The sequence below is a fragment of the Rhipicephalus microplus genome, chromosome 8 (assembly GCF_043290135.1).
Source record: "Rhipicephalus microplus isolate Deutch F79 chromosome 8, USDA_Rmic, whole genome shotgun sequence".
Lineage (NCBI taxonomy): Eukaryota > Metazoa > Arthropoda > Arachnida > Ixodida > Ixodidae > Rhipicephalus > Rhipicephalus microplus.
The window spans coordinates 123,766,696-123,783,891 of NC_134707.1; the positions used below are offsets into that span (position 1 = coordinate 123,766,696).

A 17,196-nucleotide genomic window follows, 5' to 3' on the forward strand; every position below is an offset into this window, starting at 1 on the left:
CATTGATCGATAAAATTGAAAAATCCAAAACCGGGCGGCAAGGTTCGTCTTGGGCCGGTAGAGAGGGGAAAGCTGCACTCAGATGAAAAATGAGCTTGGGTGGGAACTGCTTTTCTCGCGTCGGCAGAAGCTGCGACTGAAGTTCTTTTTTCATATATATAATGATAAAACGGGAAATAAAGAAAAATATTTTAAGGAACCTCATTACCGTTCATCTAGAACTGACCATGTTTTTAAAATAAGAGAATTACGCATCCAGACGAACTTGTTCATGAATTCGTTTTTTGTTAGAACTGTTAAAGATTGGAATGGATTGTCTGCCATGCAAGTGTGCTGTAAAAACGAAGAATTGATTATGTCGTTTCTGTAACCCCATGTCCGCGAATTCGTTTTTTGTTAGAACTGTTAAAGAGTGGAATGAATTGTCTGCCATGCAAGTGTGCAGTAAGAATGAAGAATGGTTTATGTCGTTTCTGTAACCCCCCTGCTGTAACGTCTTTGGGCAATGCGGGGTAATCTTTGAATAAAGAATAAAGAAATAAGGCACTTCTTCGTTGAAATCTTTCTGTCCCCCTTGTTCTTATATATTCAATAGCTTCGTCCCCTTCTAGCGTAGCACCTTGAGCTGTAGTTATAAACCTCTGCTCTGGGCTTGTTTCTTTTCTTAGGGAGCTTAGATGGTTCCAAAATTTCGCAGCTGCCTTTCTGTCTTTTTTGTGTACTTCTGCCAACCACTGAGCCCCCTGTTTGCTAATATTTTCGTTCATCAGAAGGGATGCTTTCCTTCTACAACTTAGAAAGACATCCCATTTTCTTTCAACGTCATCTGTGGGTTCACCCCGCTGCTTAGCATGTCTGCGTTCACTAGAGGCTTCCTTACGTTTTGCTATGGATCTCTTAACTTCCTCATCCCACCAACTCTTGGGCTTGTGTCTTTTTTTGCGGGGTGACTTGTCACGTGCCTTAGTGAGCTCTAGTTCAAACAGTTTAATTACATTTGTGTATGTCCACACTGTTTTATTGTCCTCAGTGATTACTTTCTCAATTTGTTTAGTAGCCATCTCTAATTGCCTTTCTGAATGAAAATTTTGCTGTAGTTGCTCATCTTGTCTCCTTCCCACTTTTGCTGCTCTTCCAAAACTTAGCTTGATACGTTTGTGATCACTTCCCAGACTTCTGGAGCCAATTTCATCTATGTGCATTCCCCTGAGCTTATCATACAAGCTATGTGACATCAGTGTGTAATCTACTGTTGACTGCAGCCTTCCTACCTTCCATCCCTTTCCACTTCTCAGTACTGTTGCAAATAATCAAATCATGCTTTTCACACATATCCATGATCATTTTGCCTGTTGAGTCAGTATACACATCTATATCTTCTATCTGCGCATTCATATCTCCTAGTATATCTATCTCGCACTCTCCTGTCAGCTAAAGGACGCCATCTGGTGTCCTTTAGCTGACCTGTGTGTTACGCAATGAACGCAAGAAATACTAACGATGCACATGTCGTTTCCATAGTTTTTGGCATCCATGCTCGTACATAACAAAATGGGCGAACTCCTCCACTTGCTGCAGGCCTTCGTTATCAGTAAAATAACATTGACAACGCCAACCTACACTTTCCTAAATCAGAATCCGATCAGACTGATATCCTTTTACGCAAAATGTATAAGTTCACTTTAGGGGTGCCTATACGGACCTCCACGGAAGGACTTACGCGTACCGGCACCTTCAATACCCTTGCTGTACTCGGAGAAGTCCATATTGCACCTTATTAGAACAAACTTTCTAACACCGCGACGGGCCGACACATTCTACAAACCCTTGCTGTCACTCCGGCACCCATCACCAAGGTCAAGTACACCATTCCACACCACATACACCAGAGTCTATACACTCCCCCACTTCCAAAAAACATACCCTGAGCACCAGAAACAGCACAGGAGGCAGCATACGAAGGCTCTCAAAAAACAATCATCCTCCTCCAATGATGTGCTCTATGTTGACGCCGCTGATCACGGAAACAGCCGTCATTATGCAATATCGGTAATCAACTCTGACGGGCAGGTCGCTGCGGCCGCCTTTAGTTCTTCCGTTAAAATCAGTGACTCCAAAACAGCTATATATAAACTTCGGAGCGGGCAGGGTTTCTAAGCCAGCCCTTTTCCTACTTTTGCATCATCCCCTTGATCGACTTGTAGCACTAATCCGGACTCCCGCGCATGCGGGCTTTGCCGGAAACGAGGCGGCTTACGCGATGCGAGTGCCTGAGAATTCATAGTCTGGGCACACGTATCCGATGTGTCACAACTCGCTACGGAGGAAGCGCCGTTTACAGCGTGGGATCGCCTTATTTAATTCCATGAAATTTGTGCCCACTACTGATTAGAACGCTTAACCTTCCCGCCACTTACGCGCAAATCTTCACGCAGGTGCGAAATTCTGTAGTGACAGCTGCAGACTCGTACTTTTCTTTCGCCTTATCTCCTACACCCCTTTCATCCGTCTTGTTAGCCTTCCCCCTCTTATATATTCTGTGCCTCTTCCACAGCAGACTTGAACCACATCTTGTGGCGCTGCCCTAAGCACCCTATTTCCCCTTTCGTGAAACGCCTAATATCTAGTGAGGACCAGTGGGAGGCTCCCTTGCACAGCTCGAGGCAAAACATTCTGGAGACCATCCTGGAGTGAGCTGAAAGGGTAGAGGAGGACTACTTCAAGTAGTTCGTCCCCACCACACTCTTTCCTTTTGCGCATTTCCCTTGAACAAGGGATAAATGAAGTTGTTCATTCATAACAAAATGGGCTTTTGTAAATGCTCAGCAGCTGCAGTGGCCACTGCAACGCGAGAAAAACCTATATGTAAAATGCACGAAACCGTATTTAAAGCTACTCAATGTTTGCTCGCGTGACTTGGTGGGGAAAAACTGGTATGTCTATGCACGCCCAGCCTATTAGAATGTATACTCATAAATGAGCTGAGCTCTCTGCAACACTATTCCTTATTGTGCGCGATTCTGCCATAGCAATGTGGAACATGCACCAAAATCTAAACGCTAGGCAGTCTTTGTATATATATGTAGCTTACAAATGCAGCCAACACGTGGCGAGGATTGAGGACATTCGTTACACTGACTTCTAACAGATCGAGTGGGCACTCGAATGCTTCAAAGACGCCGACTGGCGTGCTGAAGAGATGAACTGGACAAGCCTACCGGCACCTTTCAGAAAGCCGAGGACGGAGGCTCCTCCGAGGTGACCGAACACATCGTGCAGAGTCAGGTGTATGGCATCAGCGATCATAAAATGGTTGAAGTGCACCCAGGAAAGAACGACACGCTGGAAGTGCTGCTCTCTTGGACGTAGCCTGAGGCTCACATGACATACGGAAACGGCAAGCGCGTGCAGTAGTTCATAATATGCCGCTTACTACGACCCTCCTGAAACTTTGGTAAAAATGGGCCTGCAACACTTCACTGAATTATAAGGAAATAGTCGGTCTATTGGTGCATCACACTTCGCGAATCACATGTCACAAAACGTCTTTCAAATCGGTGAAGTACCGGCAAAGTCGCAGCCACTTGTACCAGCGAGCACACTGATAGCTACGCAGGGAGGAGGTCGACAAGGGGTCAAGAATATGCGTGCATTTGTCAATTCGCGTCATTAACCTCGGCATATTTTTTTGTTCATAAGGTTTGCCTGCAGTATGATGACGTCCACGCGTGCTGGCAGGTGGTTGTGACGATGCTCAACTCAGCCAACGGCCGAGGACTTTCGTAGATGGCGTAACTTGTGTCAGAAGAGGAAGTTATCTTCAGCTGTCTTTCAGAATTAACTAAATTGGAGGCTCCGTTTGGCGCTATATTATTTGGCTCCCACGTTCTTGTGCGTCTCGACTATTGATTGGCAACGTTTTCTGCCAGCGCTCAAAAAGTGAAGAGTGTTTCAGAGACCCTTCGAGCTTTCACTGACCTGCTCTGCCTTTTGTTTCAGCTTCAGCCATAGAGATTCAAGCGAGAAAGAACTGCATCAAGCTACACTCGCAGTCCGAGAACCAGGACCAAGTGATGGTGGCAGACGTTCTCGAAGGTAATCGTGACCCTCTCCCTGCCGGCGGCAATCACGAAGTCACCTTCATATTCACAAGCAAGTGGGCCACATGTCGACCCGGCGGGACCTTAGACTGGAAGATATTCCTGGCGGCTCACGTAGGCAGCAACGCTGGGCTCAAGTCCAAGATATCTAACGTTGTACAGGTGACTACAAGCCTCCACAACGACCACAGTTGCCACTACTACCACGGTGACTACAATGGCGACGGAGGCAACAATGACAGAGGCAGCCACACGTGGTCTATTGCAACTGTGGGTGTGGTTCCTGATGAGTGGTATCGTAGTGGTGATAATGATTGCTGCTGTGTTTGTGGTGTGTTTTTACATAGGACGCGAGAAACCACGTCGTTTACGATTTCCTGGTCTGCCGATGACGCACTGGCCAACCTTCGTCTTTCCCTGTCACTTATTCACAAATATTTGAGCTTTATGCAGATAGATTTCACGGCATGAAAACGAAAAAAAAGTGTGCCTTTCTGACCCTGCCTGCTTCTTCGAGTGAGTGCACCCGCAGTCAAAATAATGTTGCCGCCAGATGGTGTTATTGCTGTTCTTGTTTAATACCACTATTCCTGGTCAGTCTTACAACCACCCGTTTACGTTAGTAATATATGTCTAGTCCCTCAGTAGAACATTGGTGAAAAAGGGAAGTGGCACGCAATAATATTCTGTCATCTAGCGGCTATGTTACTCGCCTGCAGACCCGGACGTCGCGCGATTAAATCCCAGCTACGGCGGCTGCATTTTCTATGTAGGCGAAAATGCTGCAGGCCCATATGCTCCATTTTGGGTGCCCGTTAAAGAAGCTCAGCTTCTCCAAATTTTCGGAGCCCTTCACTATGACGTCCCTCATAATCATATGGTAGTTCAGAGATTTTAAACCTTACATATCAATCATTCAATCAGCAATATTGTAGCAGTTCAGTGCAGGTACGCATGTACCAGAAATACATTATGCAAATTATAGAAAGATGTGCTGTGAGCTTTTGGGCATATTTTACGACTTATTCTAAAAAGCTTGCATGGGTCGGCCGAAATGAAACGCACAGGCCAGGCTTCTAGCCTGGAATATTTTACGGCGTAGAGTGGAAATGGAGGGGGCACATGTTGAAGGCCTTGAACATCTAAAAATTGCGATGGATTTCTTAGCGAACATCGGCGACATTGAGCGTATCTATCTATCTATCTATCTATCTATCTATCTATCTATCTATCTATCTATCTATCTATCTATCTATCTATCTATCTATCTATCTATCTATCTATCTATCTATCTATCTATCTATCTATCTATCTATCTATCCATCCATCCATCCATCCATCCATCCATCCATCCATCCATCCATCCATCCATCCATCCATCCATCCATCCATCCATCCATCCATCCATCCATCCATCCATCCATCCATCCATCCATCCATCCATCCATCCATCCATCCATCCATCCATCCATCCATCTATCTATCTATCTATCTATCTATCTATCTATCTATCTATCTATCTATCTATCTATCTATCTATCTATCTATCTATCTATCTATCTATCTATCTATCTATCTATCTATCTATCTATCTATCTATCTATCTATCTATCTATCTATCTATCTATCTATCTATCCATCTAGCTAGCTAGCTAGCTGCTTACGTTTGGGTGCTCTCATGATCACCCCCTTAACTTGGCGTGAACTAAAATTGACAAGGTAGAGTAAGATAGTTTGACGAATATGACGCGCTGGTCAAAAACTCCTAAGCATTTCCCCGAGGGTGAATATGGTTAAGTGCGAATGCACGGGGTGATGCTATGAGGGGGAGTAAAGTTGAAATCCGTTTGCACTCGCCAGTGAGTCAACGTAAATTCCCCCGTGTGATCACATTGCGATTCCCAGGTATTATTAGACCCTCTCAAGAAATCTTGGTGAGTTTACGCGTATATGTGAGAGTAAAGTTGCACTATAATGATGTTTATGCCCGCGGCCCACTTCGCCCGTTTGCTCTCGGCATCACGGGCCCTTCGCCGCGCTGCCTTGTCTTCAACCGGCGCGACATCTTCATCGACGCGTGCAATGCTCGCATTCGATTGCGTTGTACTCGTTGTTGGAGGTATCGCAGTCGAGGTTGATGCCTGCGATGGATCCATACCTATGAAGACCTGCCGAACTCGAGATACGCGCGCGCAGCCACAGAGCGGAGGGCGGAGCGCGCGCAATCACGTGGTGTGTGACGTCGCTGCGCCGTTCCTACAGACACTCCTCTCCACTCCTCACGCCGTTGCTAGGGGAGATGAGGAAGCGCACCGTGGACGGCGCAATCAGGGTCGCTCATAAAGTGAATTCGCACTAAAAACAATAATAATGTCACATTCCCGTCACGTACGTCCTCCAACACTTCTCACCAGACAGTAGTATATGCCCACAGACGAGTATGTTCCACTGATGTGCATGTACCACATGTGATTGACACTTGGTAGCTATCAAGGAACGACGAGAAGACACATGGGCAATATTACGCGTGAGCGTTAAGAAATACCTGACATCAGTAGCGTCAACCTCACGAATGCAAAGAATGTCGGGTTCCCAGCTGGAATAGAACCCAAGCATTCTGCGTCACAATGAAGCATTCTACCACAGAGCTACCCCATGCCTCGGAACTGCTTTCAAATAGACGCTAATCTTCGTGAAACGTCAATAGTGGTTGCAGGGCTGCCTATCCTGTTTTATAAACATTACATATGTACTCCTTGATACAGCCGTCACGTCGGGTTAACGTCAATGGTGGTTAGGTGCCATGCACTGAACTGGATTTATGTAGAGTGTCCAGAGCCACCATCCTCGCGATCATGAGCGCTTCATATCAGCTTCTGGTGTTGCTAATAAACGTGTTCCTGTTGGGATTGTTGCGCAAGTGCAAACAACTTGTTATATAAACATCTGCAACTCTTCAACATATGTCCGTGCGTGCGACATTTGTGCATATATTTAGCGTAATTTCGGGACGTGTTGCTCAATGAAAAAAATGGCGACACGCTCACCTTTCCTCTGTATGCTTTGCATAATGTCGATTCCCAAGGTACATGGGATCTGCCAAACTTTTTTCATTATTTGTTCTCACTGAAACACCCAACTCTATCTAAATTTTGGGGAACGGGGAGGCGTGTACATCGTGCAACCCCCTCTCCGACTAGAGACGTGGTACCGGTGCGCGAATTCGGTCCATCAGCTACAAGCATCATTTACAAGCAGCATTTTTATTTTCTGGCAGTGGGATAGACGCTGAAGGACAGAACTTCGCAACCTAACTACACGCGCATTTAAAGAGTTACAGAGAAAAGTAGCCATCGCAACCAGGAAGTTTATATCTGAGCATCACACTACATCACTCAGAATTGTATGGTGTTCTTACGTGCCTTTTCGTCTGCGAGTGATGTTTTGCGTTACGTCACAATAGTATAGATTTTTCTCCAACTAGCACATATCGCAACTCTATATCTGTGCAAGATTCATGACAGATGCATGCTAGACATCAATATAGGAAGAAATGCCACCAATCTTTGAAGATGTGAAGGCTTGTGGTAAAAAAACCAACACTAAGCCCCCCACTACGCCAATCTTCCCGCATATCATATCTTGGTAAGTTATAGCTTGTAAAACCCCAGAATTCATCATTTAAGCTGCGCTCAGTTTGCCTTCTCGCATGCGGTGCCTTTCGTAAACAGCAGGCATCCAATATCGCGGAGGCTTAATATTAAGCTTCGCTGCTTCAAAGACCACCACATTTATGACAAGAGACAACGTTTGAAGGACCTCTAAACTACACGGATTTCGAAGGCAAGACAGCGGTTTCTATATTGGCATTGTTCATAAACTGTGGCGCCACCTAGCAGAATTGAGGGGCGTCCTCTCATGGATGATCAGTAGCCAGATGTTTCCAAAGATCCCTTGTTCGGCGGTGCTTGCAGCAGTGTTAACGCGTTAGCAAGAAACGAACACAATCCACTTTGTATCTTTCGTGAATCAGTGAATATACCGGACTATTGAGCGCTCGTGTTGTGTGGTTCCTCGCTTCGTCCTTTGTGTTTTCTCTGCGCTCCTAGTTCGCTGAACGAAGAAAATGAATTACCAACTGGCCCACATTTTGATCCTTTTGCAATATACCGGACTGTTCGTGACACGATAAATCTGATAAGTTCTTCCGAGACGCGAAGTTTTCATGAAAATACCTAACAACTCACACTTTCGATCATAGCCCGCAGGGAACACTTATCAGCTTCGCGACATTTTGTGCAGACACTTTCAATAGTTAAATGTTATCGTCTGACAATTCCAGTTAAAACTTGCCTTCTTTTACGTGCGCATAGCATTCGTCCGTGCTTTTGTAGTGCGTGAAACTCACAACATTCATTGTACGTGGAAAGTAGCGCAGACTCACGATTTGTGTTTCAAAAACCTTGGGCTACGCTGCACCGCTTCTTTTTTACGTTCATTGATCGATGGCAGCACACTGCAAGTGATTCACTTCTTGCCGGGTATCTGAGCGAAATAATCTCCGCAGTATCTACAACGGGCCCACAGATAAACGAAGCGAGTCACGCCGTCTGAGTGTTGTGCGTGGTGAATGACACGTTGTTGTTGCTATCTAAGTCATTGGGCGGAGAGAATTGTTCCAATTACTTTCAGCCGTGATGTTCCGAAAAACCGTCTTGACTCCGACGATTTTTTACTGAACGTAGATGGTTGTCGACGCACTGAGAGTGACAGCGGCGATGAACGATCAGCTACTCGTTCCCAAGCAGAGAGTTGCACTTCACGTCCCGTCGTGCGTTAATGTTTTTTCGTGCTTTTTCATGTGTTTCTTCACGTTTTTTTTTTCATTTATTGTGTAATACCCTTCAGCGAACTGAAAATAAAAGCATAGTTTTTCTTGTGTATTGCATGTAACCGAATTACAGTGGGTATTACAAAGAGTCGCATGCCGCCAACAGGGTCGAGCTCGACCAGCGAAGGGAAACATAGCAATGAAATATGCAGTTACGACTGCACTCCACGCTAACTCCTTCTGCACTTCACGGGTGCCGTCAAAACCATGTTGTTGTTCGACAAATTTTTGCAATTTTGACGTTGCGAAAAGCATACACGTCTCAATATCCTTGTTTGGATCGCGCTGATAGAACCTCCTACATCCGAGTTCAGTGAATTGTGCAATTTTAGTCGGATCATGGCGGTAACAAAAGCTCTACTTAATGGTAATTTCAACGCTTTTGTTCTGTTGAAGAAGCAGCTGCATGATGCTTACAGTGCAAGTAATGACAACGACAAAATATGTTTGCAAACCATAGCTCCGTTTAACATTCCGTTCTGTGCAGCTGCGACGGCGCGCTACTCGCTAGTGACGTAGCACTGCGACAAATCCGCCAGACAGGCTCGGCACTAATGATCTCGGAGTACCATTCACTTGATACGTGATTTCTAGTTCGCGCAGTTTTCAGTACAACGCACAAGATTACGCAAAGCATCGTTGATACACGGTCGATGATCTGACACTACGACTTTTTGCACTCCGGCAAGAAATGAGGTAGCTAACGTTCAGCAGTTCCTATCGGTTGGCAAAGTACTTAGGTTCGATATACATTCATTTGACGATCAAAAGTTCATTCGGTGAGAGCGGCACGGGGAGTACGACTGTGCGTCTTATCTTTCTTTATGCGAGCTCACTGGTTGATCATCCTTCCGCAGCCATCTTGGATTGCATGGCGCGCCTACTATAAGCCGTGGACATTGCTGATAGCTTTCACTGCCCCTTTAACAAGCGCTATCTGCAGGCCCTGAAAACTTGGCGGTAGTTTCAGTTTCAAGGAACATTCACGCTCGTAGCTCTTGCCGAGCTTCCTAAGATCTCGTTAAACGAAGTACGGTAATGTGGATGTTCGGATGTATCAGGTTTCATGAGGCTTTGCAATAAATAAATTCAATATCTGTAAAAAAATCTTGTTTTGTTTATCCTTTGTTTTCGTTTCTTATTTTCTAAATGCAAATAAATAAAACGATGTGTGAGAAGTGATTGACTTGAGTTCGTAGCGCTTGCTTCCACTCCTTCTTGTCACCTACTCGGCGATATTACCAGTACATCGCACTCAGTTATCTCGACTGGTTCGTATGCCAAGTGTGCAAAAGATAAGACAGAAAGTTGTTTCGTGCAGAGAATGGAGGCCGAAGTGAGCTACGCCGAGCATGTTAATCATGCATTCGATGAAGAATGGGGAACACGTGTTTTCCTCAGCTTTGCGGTTTGTTATCCGCGGATTTCCTATTGCGCAAATGTTTTGCAGGTTCATTAATGACAACGAGTGAGCACAAGAATGTGGGTCCATTATGTGGGTATAGGTATTGATTTTGCACGAGTATATGAATAAATCGAGTTTTAGGCAAGCCTGACTGGAGTGTCAGAAGTGCTGTGTCACTAGACTAATTGGTCAGAAGAGCAGCCTACCCACTGTCGACGAAATTCATTTAAGGAAAGGCTTGAATTCGTGTTCACTGAGCTATGAGGTTTTACCACTTTTACATCTGACATGTAGTTTAAATGATGTGAATCAATCATAGGCTTGTTACCGTTCATGAAATTTATGTAGCCGTGGAGTAAAACCTTGTGGGTATTTACATATATTACTTTCACTCAGATTGATGTTATGGGCTGAATACAATTGAAAACTGTTACCGGAAATGTCACTGGAGCCCGCGTTTCGACAGTAAACTTTTCTTCGTTATGGCAACGCTGTGTTCCTGACTAGGACAAGTCAGCTTGCCGAAACATTGTTTCTAGCGATGTTCTAAGAAATTCTGATTACTCCAAGTCCCTCCGTATCTGTGAACTTCAGTTTCCTTTCATACTAAAGATCTGTGATAAGACAATTCACGCCGTCATAGCAATAGTGATTGAGTGAAGTACGATGCCTCTCATTCATGATTGTTGATAATTTTTGCAAAGTTCCCGATATGCTGCGTCTAAAGTTTTCACATTATTTCTATATTCATTAACTTTATAGATTGACAATTTCACACACCGTGTAGGTGTGTGGTTTTACGCAGAACGTGCAATGAAAAAAGTTTATTTTTTTGCGTCAAGTTTTGTCTTACTGAGGAATCTGTCAGCTTAACTTCCATAGCTTCAGAACAGACGTACAAATATAAATGGTGAATATGTACAAATAACCGCAAAACCCAAGCGGACAGTGGACCTGAAAGAGGACGTGAATACATTCCGCTGGTGTCTGAAGGGGCAAAGGCAAGCTTTCGCACCAACCCTGCTCCTCTTGGTCATCAATGACGTTATAAAAAAAATAGCCCGAATCTACTTGTTACACTGTAAATGTCGTCGAAAGATGATAGTCTCGCCTTTGGAGAGAGTGAACAAAACGTTTATTTGATGTTCTGCGCAAGAAAATTGGTGAATGGTATTCTGAAGTCACTGCGTTAATGCCTTGAGCGTCTAGCGGAGGTGAACAAGCGCATCTAGGCACGTTAGGAACGAGCGCCATCTGGCAGTTATCTTCGAAAACGAAGGCGTGCGTGACCGCGGAGAAAGATGTGCGCCAGTCTCAGAGGTAATAAGGTGAAGAATTCAAAGCGATTAGAAAGTGCCACCACCGTGTCGTCGTAGCAAAGCGTTGGAAACACCTTCCTGAGCATCGCGTTGCACTGTCAGCGCAGCCCGATAAATGCTACAGTCCTTAGGGTTACTTGTGGTTGCCTCTTGTAGTATTAAGGCAGACATACAAAATATAGACATGTTGTTATGGCGCTTCAGATATGCGCATTATTTGCTTTTTAATTGACAATCACACAACTATGAACGCTAAACCTTGAGCAATATTGGTGGGCACTGCGAATGGGGTTGGCCATTTGGTGCCGTTTTAGGTATCGTTATGGCGGACAAACAGACAAACGAACAGACAGACAGACAGACGGATGGATGGACGGACGGTCAGACAGGCAGGCAGGCAGGCCAAAATTTTTCCGTCGAAGGTCTCCAAGAAAAACTATCATCGTTAAAAATGTTTTGTTCTTGATTCATTTCTAGTTGGGAGCCCGGCAACCACTAGTTAGCTCATCCTGTCTGAATAACTATCCACCGTCAAGCCACACGTTTCGCTATTTGAGACTACCTCCTCTAAACACGTCTGAACATTGGAGGTGGCTGCTAGTAATACCCAACCACACGCGCTCAGAAATCTGTGCTGCTTTCCACAACTCGCCAAGCCCTAACGCCGCGCTATCAAAACGTACATAGTATCTGCGGTATAGTTCATCTAGAACGGGACAAAGAAGAATACACATAACACGTACACAGTGCTAACGTTCAACAATGCAGCTTATTGCGAGAAATATAAGACGGCACGTAACAAACCACGTGCTCTAACCGGAAATCGTGTATCTAAAGCAAATTATCCGACACTCGAATATTCTACTTGTTTTGAATATTACTGATACAGATGGCTGGCTGATACACGTGTCACCAAACTTAGCAATGAATCTCGCTTCTATATTGCGCCTTGTTATTTCGTCAACCTATACTACGTAACTCGGCGCACTTCAAGCGAGGGATAGTTAAGATGTGTCTTACTAACATTTTGAAGAAGTCCTTCTAGCATTCTTTTGTTTTAGGCATGAGAGAGCAAACAAAACGTTTAGTGGACCCGGGGTATCCACAACACGTACTGACCACAGGTTTTTACCATTACTTTCTCTTGTACGAAGGCAAACCATTGTGTGCATGCTGGACCCCAACCTCCATTACACGCCCGACTCATCTGAGTACAACGCAATTTCTGATGTTTCCAGACGCGCCGAAGATTGCAGACAAGTGGCCCGTTCACTGACAACCGAAGTCCAAGGCCACAAAAAGTTAAGGCACCACGCCAACCACTTTCTCGCAACTTTCACGACTGGTGCCCTCATTTGAATCTGGATTCCATCGGCTACTCCCGACCTTCCGTCGAAATTACTGACCAGAAACACAGGCCCTACAACACTTTAACCCATACGTCACCAGACAATTATGATAATAAGCCTTTGACACCATCTCATCACTTACGTCGTCGTGGTGGAAAATTGTACATGTGAGTCGCCTCAAGCCTTATTATGGCCCCCTAATACCGACTACGCCTTAAGTTGCCAGGATGTCTACGCTCTTCACCGGGGGATAATGTAGTGAACATTGTCAGATGAAGACGAAGCAGCCAGGAAGGCATGTCACACCGTTGGTGCTATACATGCTCGCCCCAGCTTGTGCTTGCTTGTATTCCGGCCTGTTGACGTTGATTGGCCTTCCAGTATGTTAGTACGTGTATGAATCACGTGATATTATCTTCAGTTAACCTTGCGCGAAAAAGTGTTGTGTGAAATAAATTGTTAAAGATATTTTTGCGTTCTTTCTTTTATTGTCAGTCAGGAAAGCAGCGGGCTATCGAAGCTATATTGTGCGTCGTCGCAGTTTGCTTTAGATGACGTACACATAAAGCAATAGCAAGAGCTTTACCAGTTGTATCCTCGCATGAGCTGTTTAGGCATCTACTTTTTATAATGCAGCATAATGTAGGCATGAATCTAAACAAAATCATGTGAAATGAAATTGCCCCAGACATTACTTCAACTTTCTTCATGACTTCGCAGGTTTTTTCATTGGTGTTATTCGCCCTCTCTGATAGCAAGGGTCTTTCCCGATTCATCTAAAGAATTTCGGTTCCCCTTTATGAGGCCAATATTTGCATGAATGGCGCACTTCCTGACCGTGTCGTGGCATGCTTTTATGCTGACTATGAAAAACGTCACCCATACGTCTGGCCGATATCACACTTAGGTGAAAAAGTCCGCATTAAACTTCCCGATACGTTCGCCTTATCAGTGCCTCCTGTATTTTTTCTGTACCTGCCACGTGAGCGCCGCGGTGACTGTCGAGCCCTTTCCCATTACTCTCTTGATGTGGCACCTAGGCGGCGCTGCGTCATTATCTTTGACAATGCAGACGATGCTCTCCGCTGCTTGCGCGCCGGCCTTTGATGCTTCTTTGTCGTCTGCTAAAAAGAAGCGCGAACGTTGTTCGGAGTTGTTGCCATGATATTAAAAAAAGTATTATTCATGTGTAAATAAGAATAAAAGTGAAATAAATTGTCGGTAGGAGTCTTACTGGAGTAAATATTTGCGTGGCCGTCACTCTGCAGACGACAAGTTCCACTCGTTATTTGGTCACAGAGGCAGTTGTATAGGTCTCTCTGTTTGCCTAAATGGGGATGTCCTCCTGCCTTTTCATTAGTCACTATGCACTGCTGTTGTGTTCCGTTCTGCACTTCAAACCAACGAAAGAAAGAAATCCGAGTGTCCTTTCACGAAATTCCAGCGAACACTGAGCTACGTGAACGATGGCTACAAGTCATCGCAAGAAAGAACTGGGTGCCGAATTCTACCTGAAATTACTCGACCGTGTGCGCCCTACATTTTGTGGAAGCTGACTTTCGTGAAAATACTGAGAGGCGTAGGGTGATGCCCGATGCGGTGCCTAGTGTTTCCTCATTATCCGTCGTACATGAAGAAGGAGCCACCTATGGAGAGAAACTGCAGCAGCATACAGAAGAGAAAGCATGACTCTTCGACGAACACGTTGGCAAGTCGGCCAAGTCAAAAAATCACTTCGTGCCCTGCAACGGCGCCAGAACTTTGCGCGGACACGCCTAACGAAGTCACTGGAGACCGTGGCTGGCAACAGCGAGAAAGTGTTTCTTCAAGCGGCATCCAAGACTTGCGTTTTGTGACAGCGGCCAAGTCCGCAAACACTCTTGAGCCACGAGATGCGCAGCCAGCGGAAGAGGGTGCAGGCGTTCGTGCCTTGACGGCAGTTGGTGTTCAAGCCGACAGTAGAAGCACTGCATCCGCCTTCTTGCAGCGAAAAAAAATTGGCGCGCGAAGGAAAAAGAATGGAAGCAGCGTAATGAAAGACTGCAGGCAACAGTCCATGCTTACAAAAAAGAGCTGCAACAATTGAAGGAAGAGTGTAACATGGGCAAATTTCTTCAAGTCGCCATGGACTCAAATCAAAACAGCACTAAAGCAAGATTTATTAAGGATCAAGTTCTAAATCACAAGACGAAGAAACCGAAGTGGCGTGAAACCACTATACGACAGTGTATAATTGTGCAGAACCTCTCAACAACTTTGTCAAGATGGTTGATTGGGCGAGTTGGTGATACATGATTGTTCGAAATAAGGGCGCACTATTCAGACGTGAACAGAAAGACAGGGACAAGTGCTTATTACCAACTGAAAATTTATTCAGAAAACTATTGAATATATATACGGACAGATGAAACAGTATCATCACACATAACATAAGACCAAATCACTGACGAAAATGACAGTACCAATAAAAGATAGGCTGAGCCGTGGTGGCGGCCTTTTTTTTTTTTTGCTTGTTCGTTCTGATGCACGCTCATCTGCCTTCCTATCAGCCATGATGCGGTGGAAGCTGTGTGGTGTAAAGTGCGTTTATCTCATTATTCTTCACTTACTGCCGGGGTGGTGTATCGACCACCGAACTCCGACGTGGCGCCACTACATGCTTTCAGTGAAGTTATCTCTGAGGTTTCAGGTCAGGTTATGTTGGTAGGTGGCGACTTTAATTTACCAGACCTTCACTGGAGTGATAATACCTGTGTATTCCAAAAATGTAGTCAGGTTACCATGAACATGAAGAGCATTATTGATACCCATGGTCTGTTACAATATGTAACCAAGCCAACCCGTGAAATTAGTATCTTAGACTTATTGTTTTGCAACTCGCCAAACCTTGTAAACTCAACAACTGTTATTTCGGGATTAAGTGACCACCACGCTGTAGTCGCATCTATAAAAACGAAAACTCATCGCGTGAAGCACAGCGGGAATAGAAGAGTATTCTTCTTTGACCAAGGCGATTATTCTATCATAAGTGAAAAACTGTATAGTTATCTACCAGTCTTCGAATGCCTGGCGGATGATAAGCATGTGCATGAATTGTGGCGTCTGTTCCGAAATAAGCTACTTGAACTCGTTGAGGCACATGTGCCAAGCGCGGATTCCTCCTAAATAAAAAAAAAACGAAGAAAACCGTGGATGACGTCATGTCTGTTGCGGCTAATCAATAGGAGAAAGCGGTTATTTGCTAAATTCAAACAAACTAAACGGACTAGCCACTATCAAAAGTTATTTCAGATTACGCAAGAATGCAAAAATGGTATAAAAAATGTCAGAGGCGCCTATTTTAAAGAAATAACGACACGCTGAGAGCAAATCCTAAGCATTTCTGGCAGTATCAAGAGTTGCGGTTCTGAGAGTGTCGGTATAAATTAAATTGTTTATAATAACAAAACTATCACAGATGATGGAGAGAAGACGAATTCTTCGAACAACTATTTCAAATTTATATTTTTGACAATACAGGACTTTGCCTACTCGCTCGACGCCAGTAGCATACCTCCAATGAACCCAATTGAGTTCTGCGTAAGTGGCATTGAAAAGCTATTAAAGCAAACAGACGAATTGAAAGCAACTGGCCCAGATGCGATTTCTCCGCGTATTCTTAGACGGTGCGCCGAACCAAACTCTTTTTACTTGCACATAATTTATAAACAGTCTCTGAAATCAGGCCTCCTACGAGTTGATTGGAAAACTGCCCATGTTGTTCCAATCCACAAGGGGGAATCGAAAAAGGATGCTGGGAATTACAGACCAATCTCTTTAACATCAATAGTGTGCAAGGTAATGGAACACATTCTCTACTCTGAAATAATGAAACACTTCACAGAAAGAATATATTAACTAATGTTCAACATGGGTTCCGAAAGGGGTTGTCGTGCACCACACAACTAGTTGAATTTTATCATCTACCATTGATTAAGGAAGGCAAACTGACTGTATCTTCTTAGATTTCCCCAAGGCATTCGACATGGTAACACATTCACTCCTTTGCAAAAAAAACTTGAATTACTAAACATAGATTCTGCTGTCCTAAATTGGATTGAAAATTATTTGCGCCAGTGCCGGCAATGCGTCC

General features: G+C 44.6%; 1 protein-coding gene and 1 long non-coding RNA gene across 3 annotated transcripts in view; one reads left to right on the top strand and one right to left on the bottom strand.

The window, feature by feature from the left end:
• LOC142769374 (calcium-activated chloride channel regulator 1-like) overlaps positions 1-4,912 on the top strand; it is a 101,314-nt gene extending 96,402 nt beyond the window's left edge. For both annotated transcript variants that reach the window (XR_012885805.1, XM_075872562.1), the window contains exon 3: positions 4,000-4,912. Coding sequence is in view for 1 of the 2 variants with exons in the window: in XM_075872562.1 (XP_075728677.1) it covers positions 4,000-4,099 (100 nt within the window). In the remaining variant the exon portion in view is untranslated. The remainder of the gene's footprint in view (positions 1-3,999) is intronic.
• The window catches only part of LOC142769375 (uncharacterized), a 59,698-nt gene that overhangs the window by 19,309 nt on the left and 23,193 nt on the right, over positions 1-17,196 (bottom strand). The gene's annotated exons all lie outside the window — the stretch shown is intronic.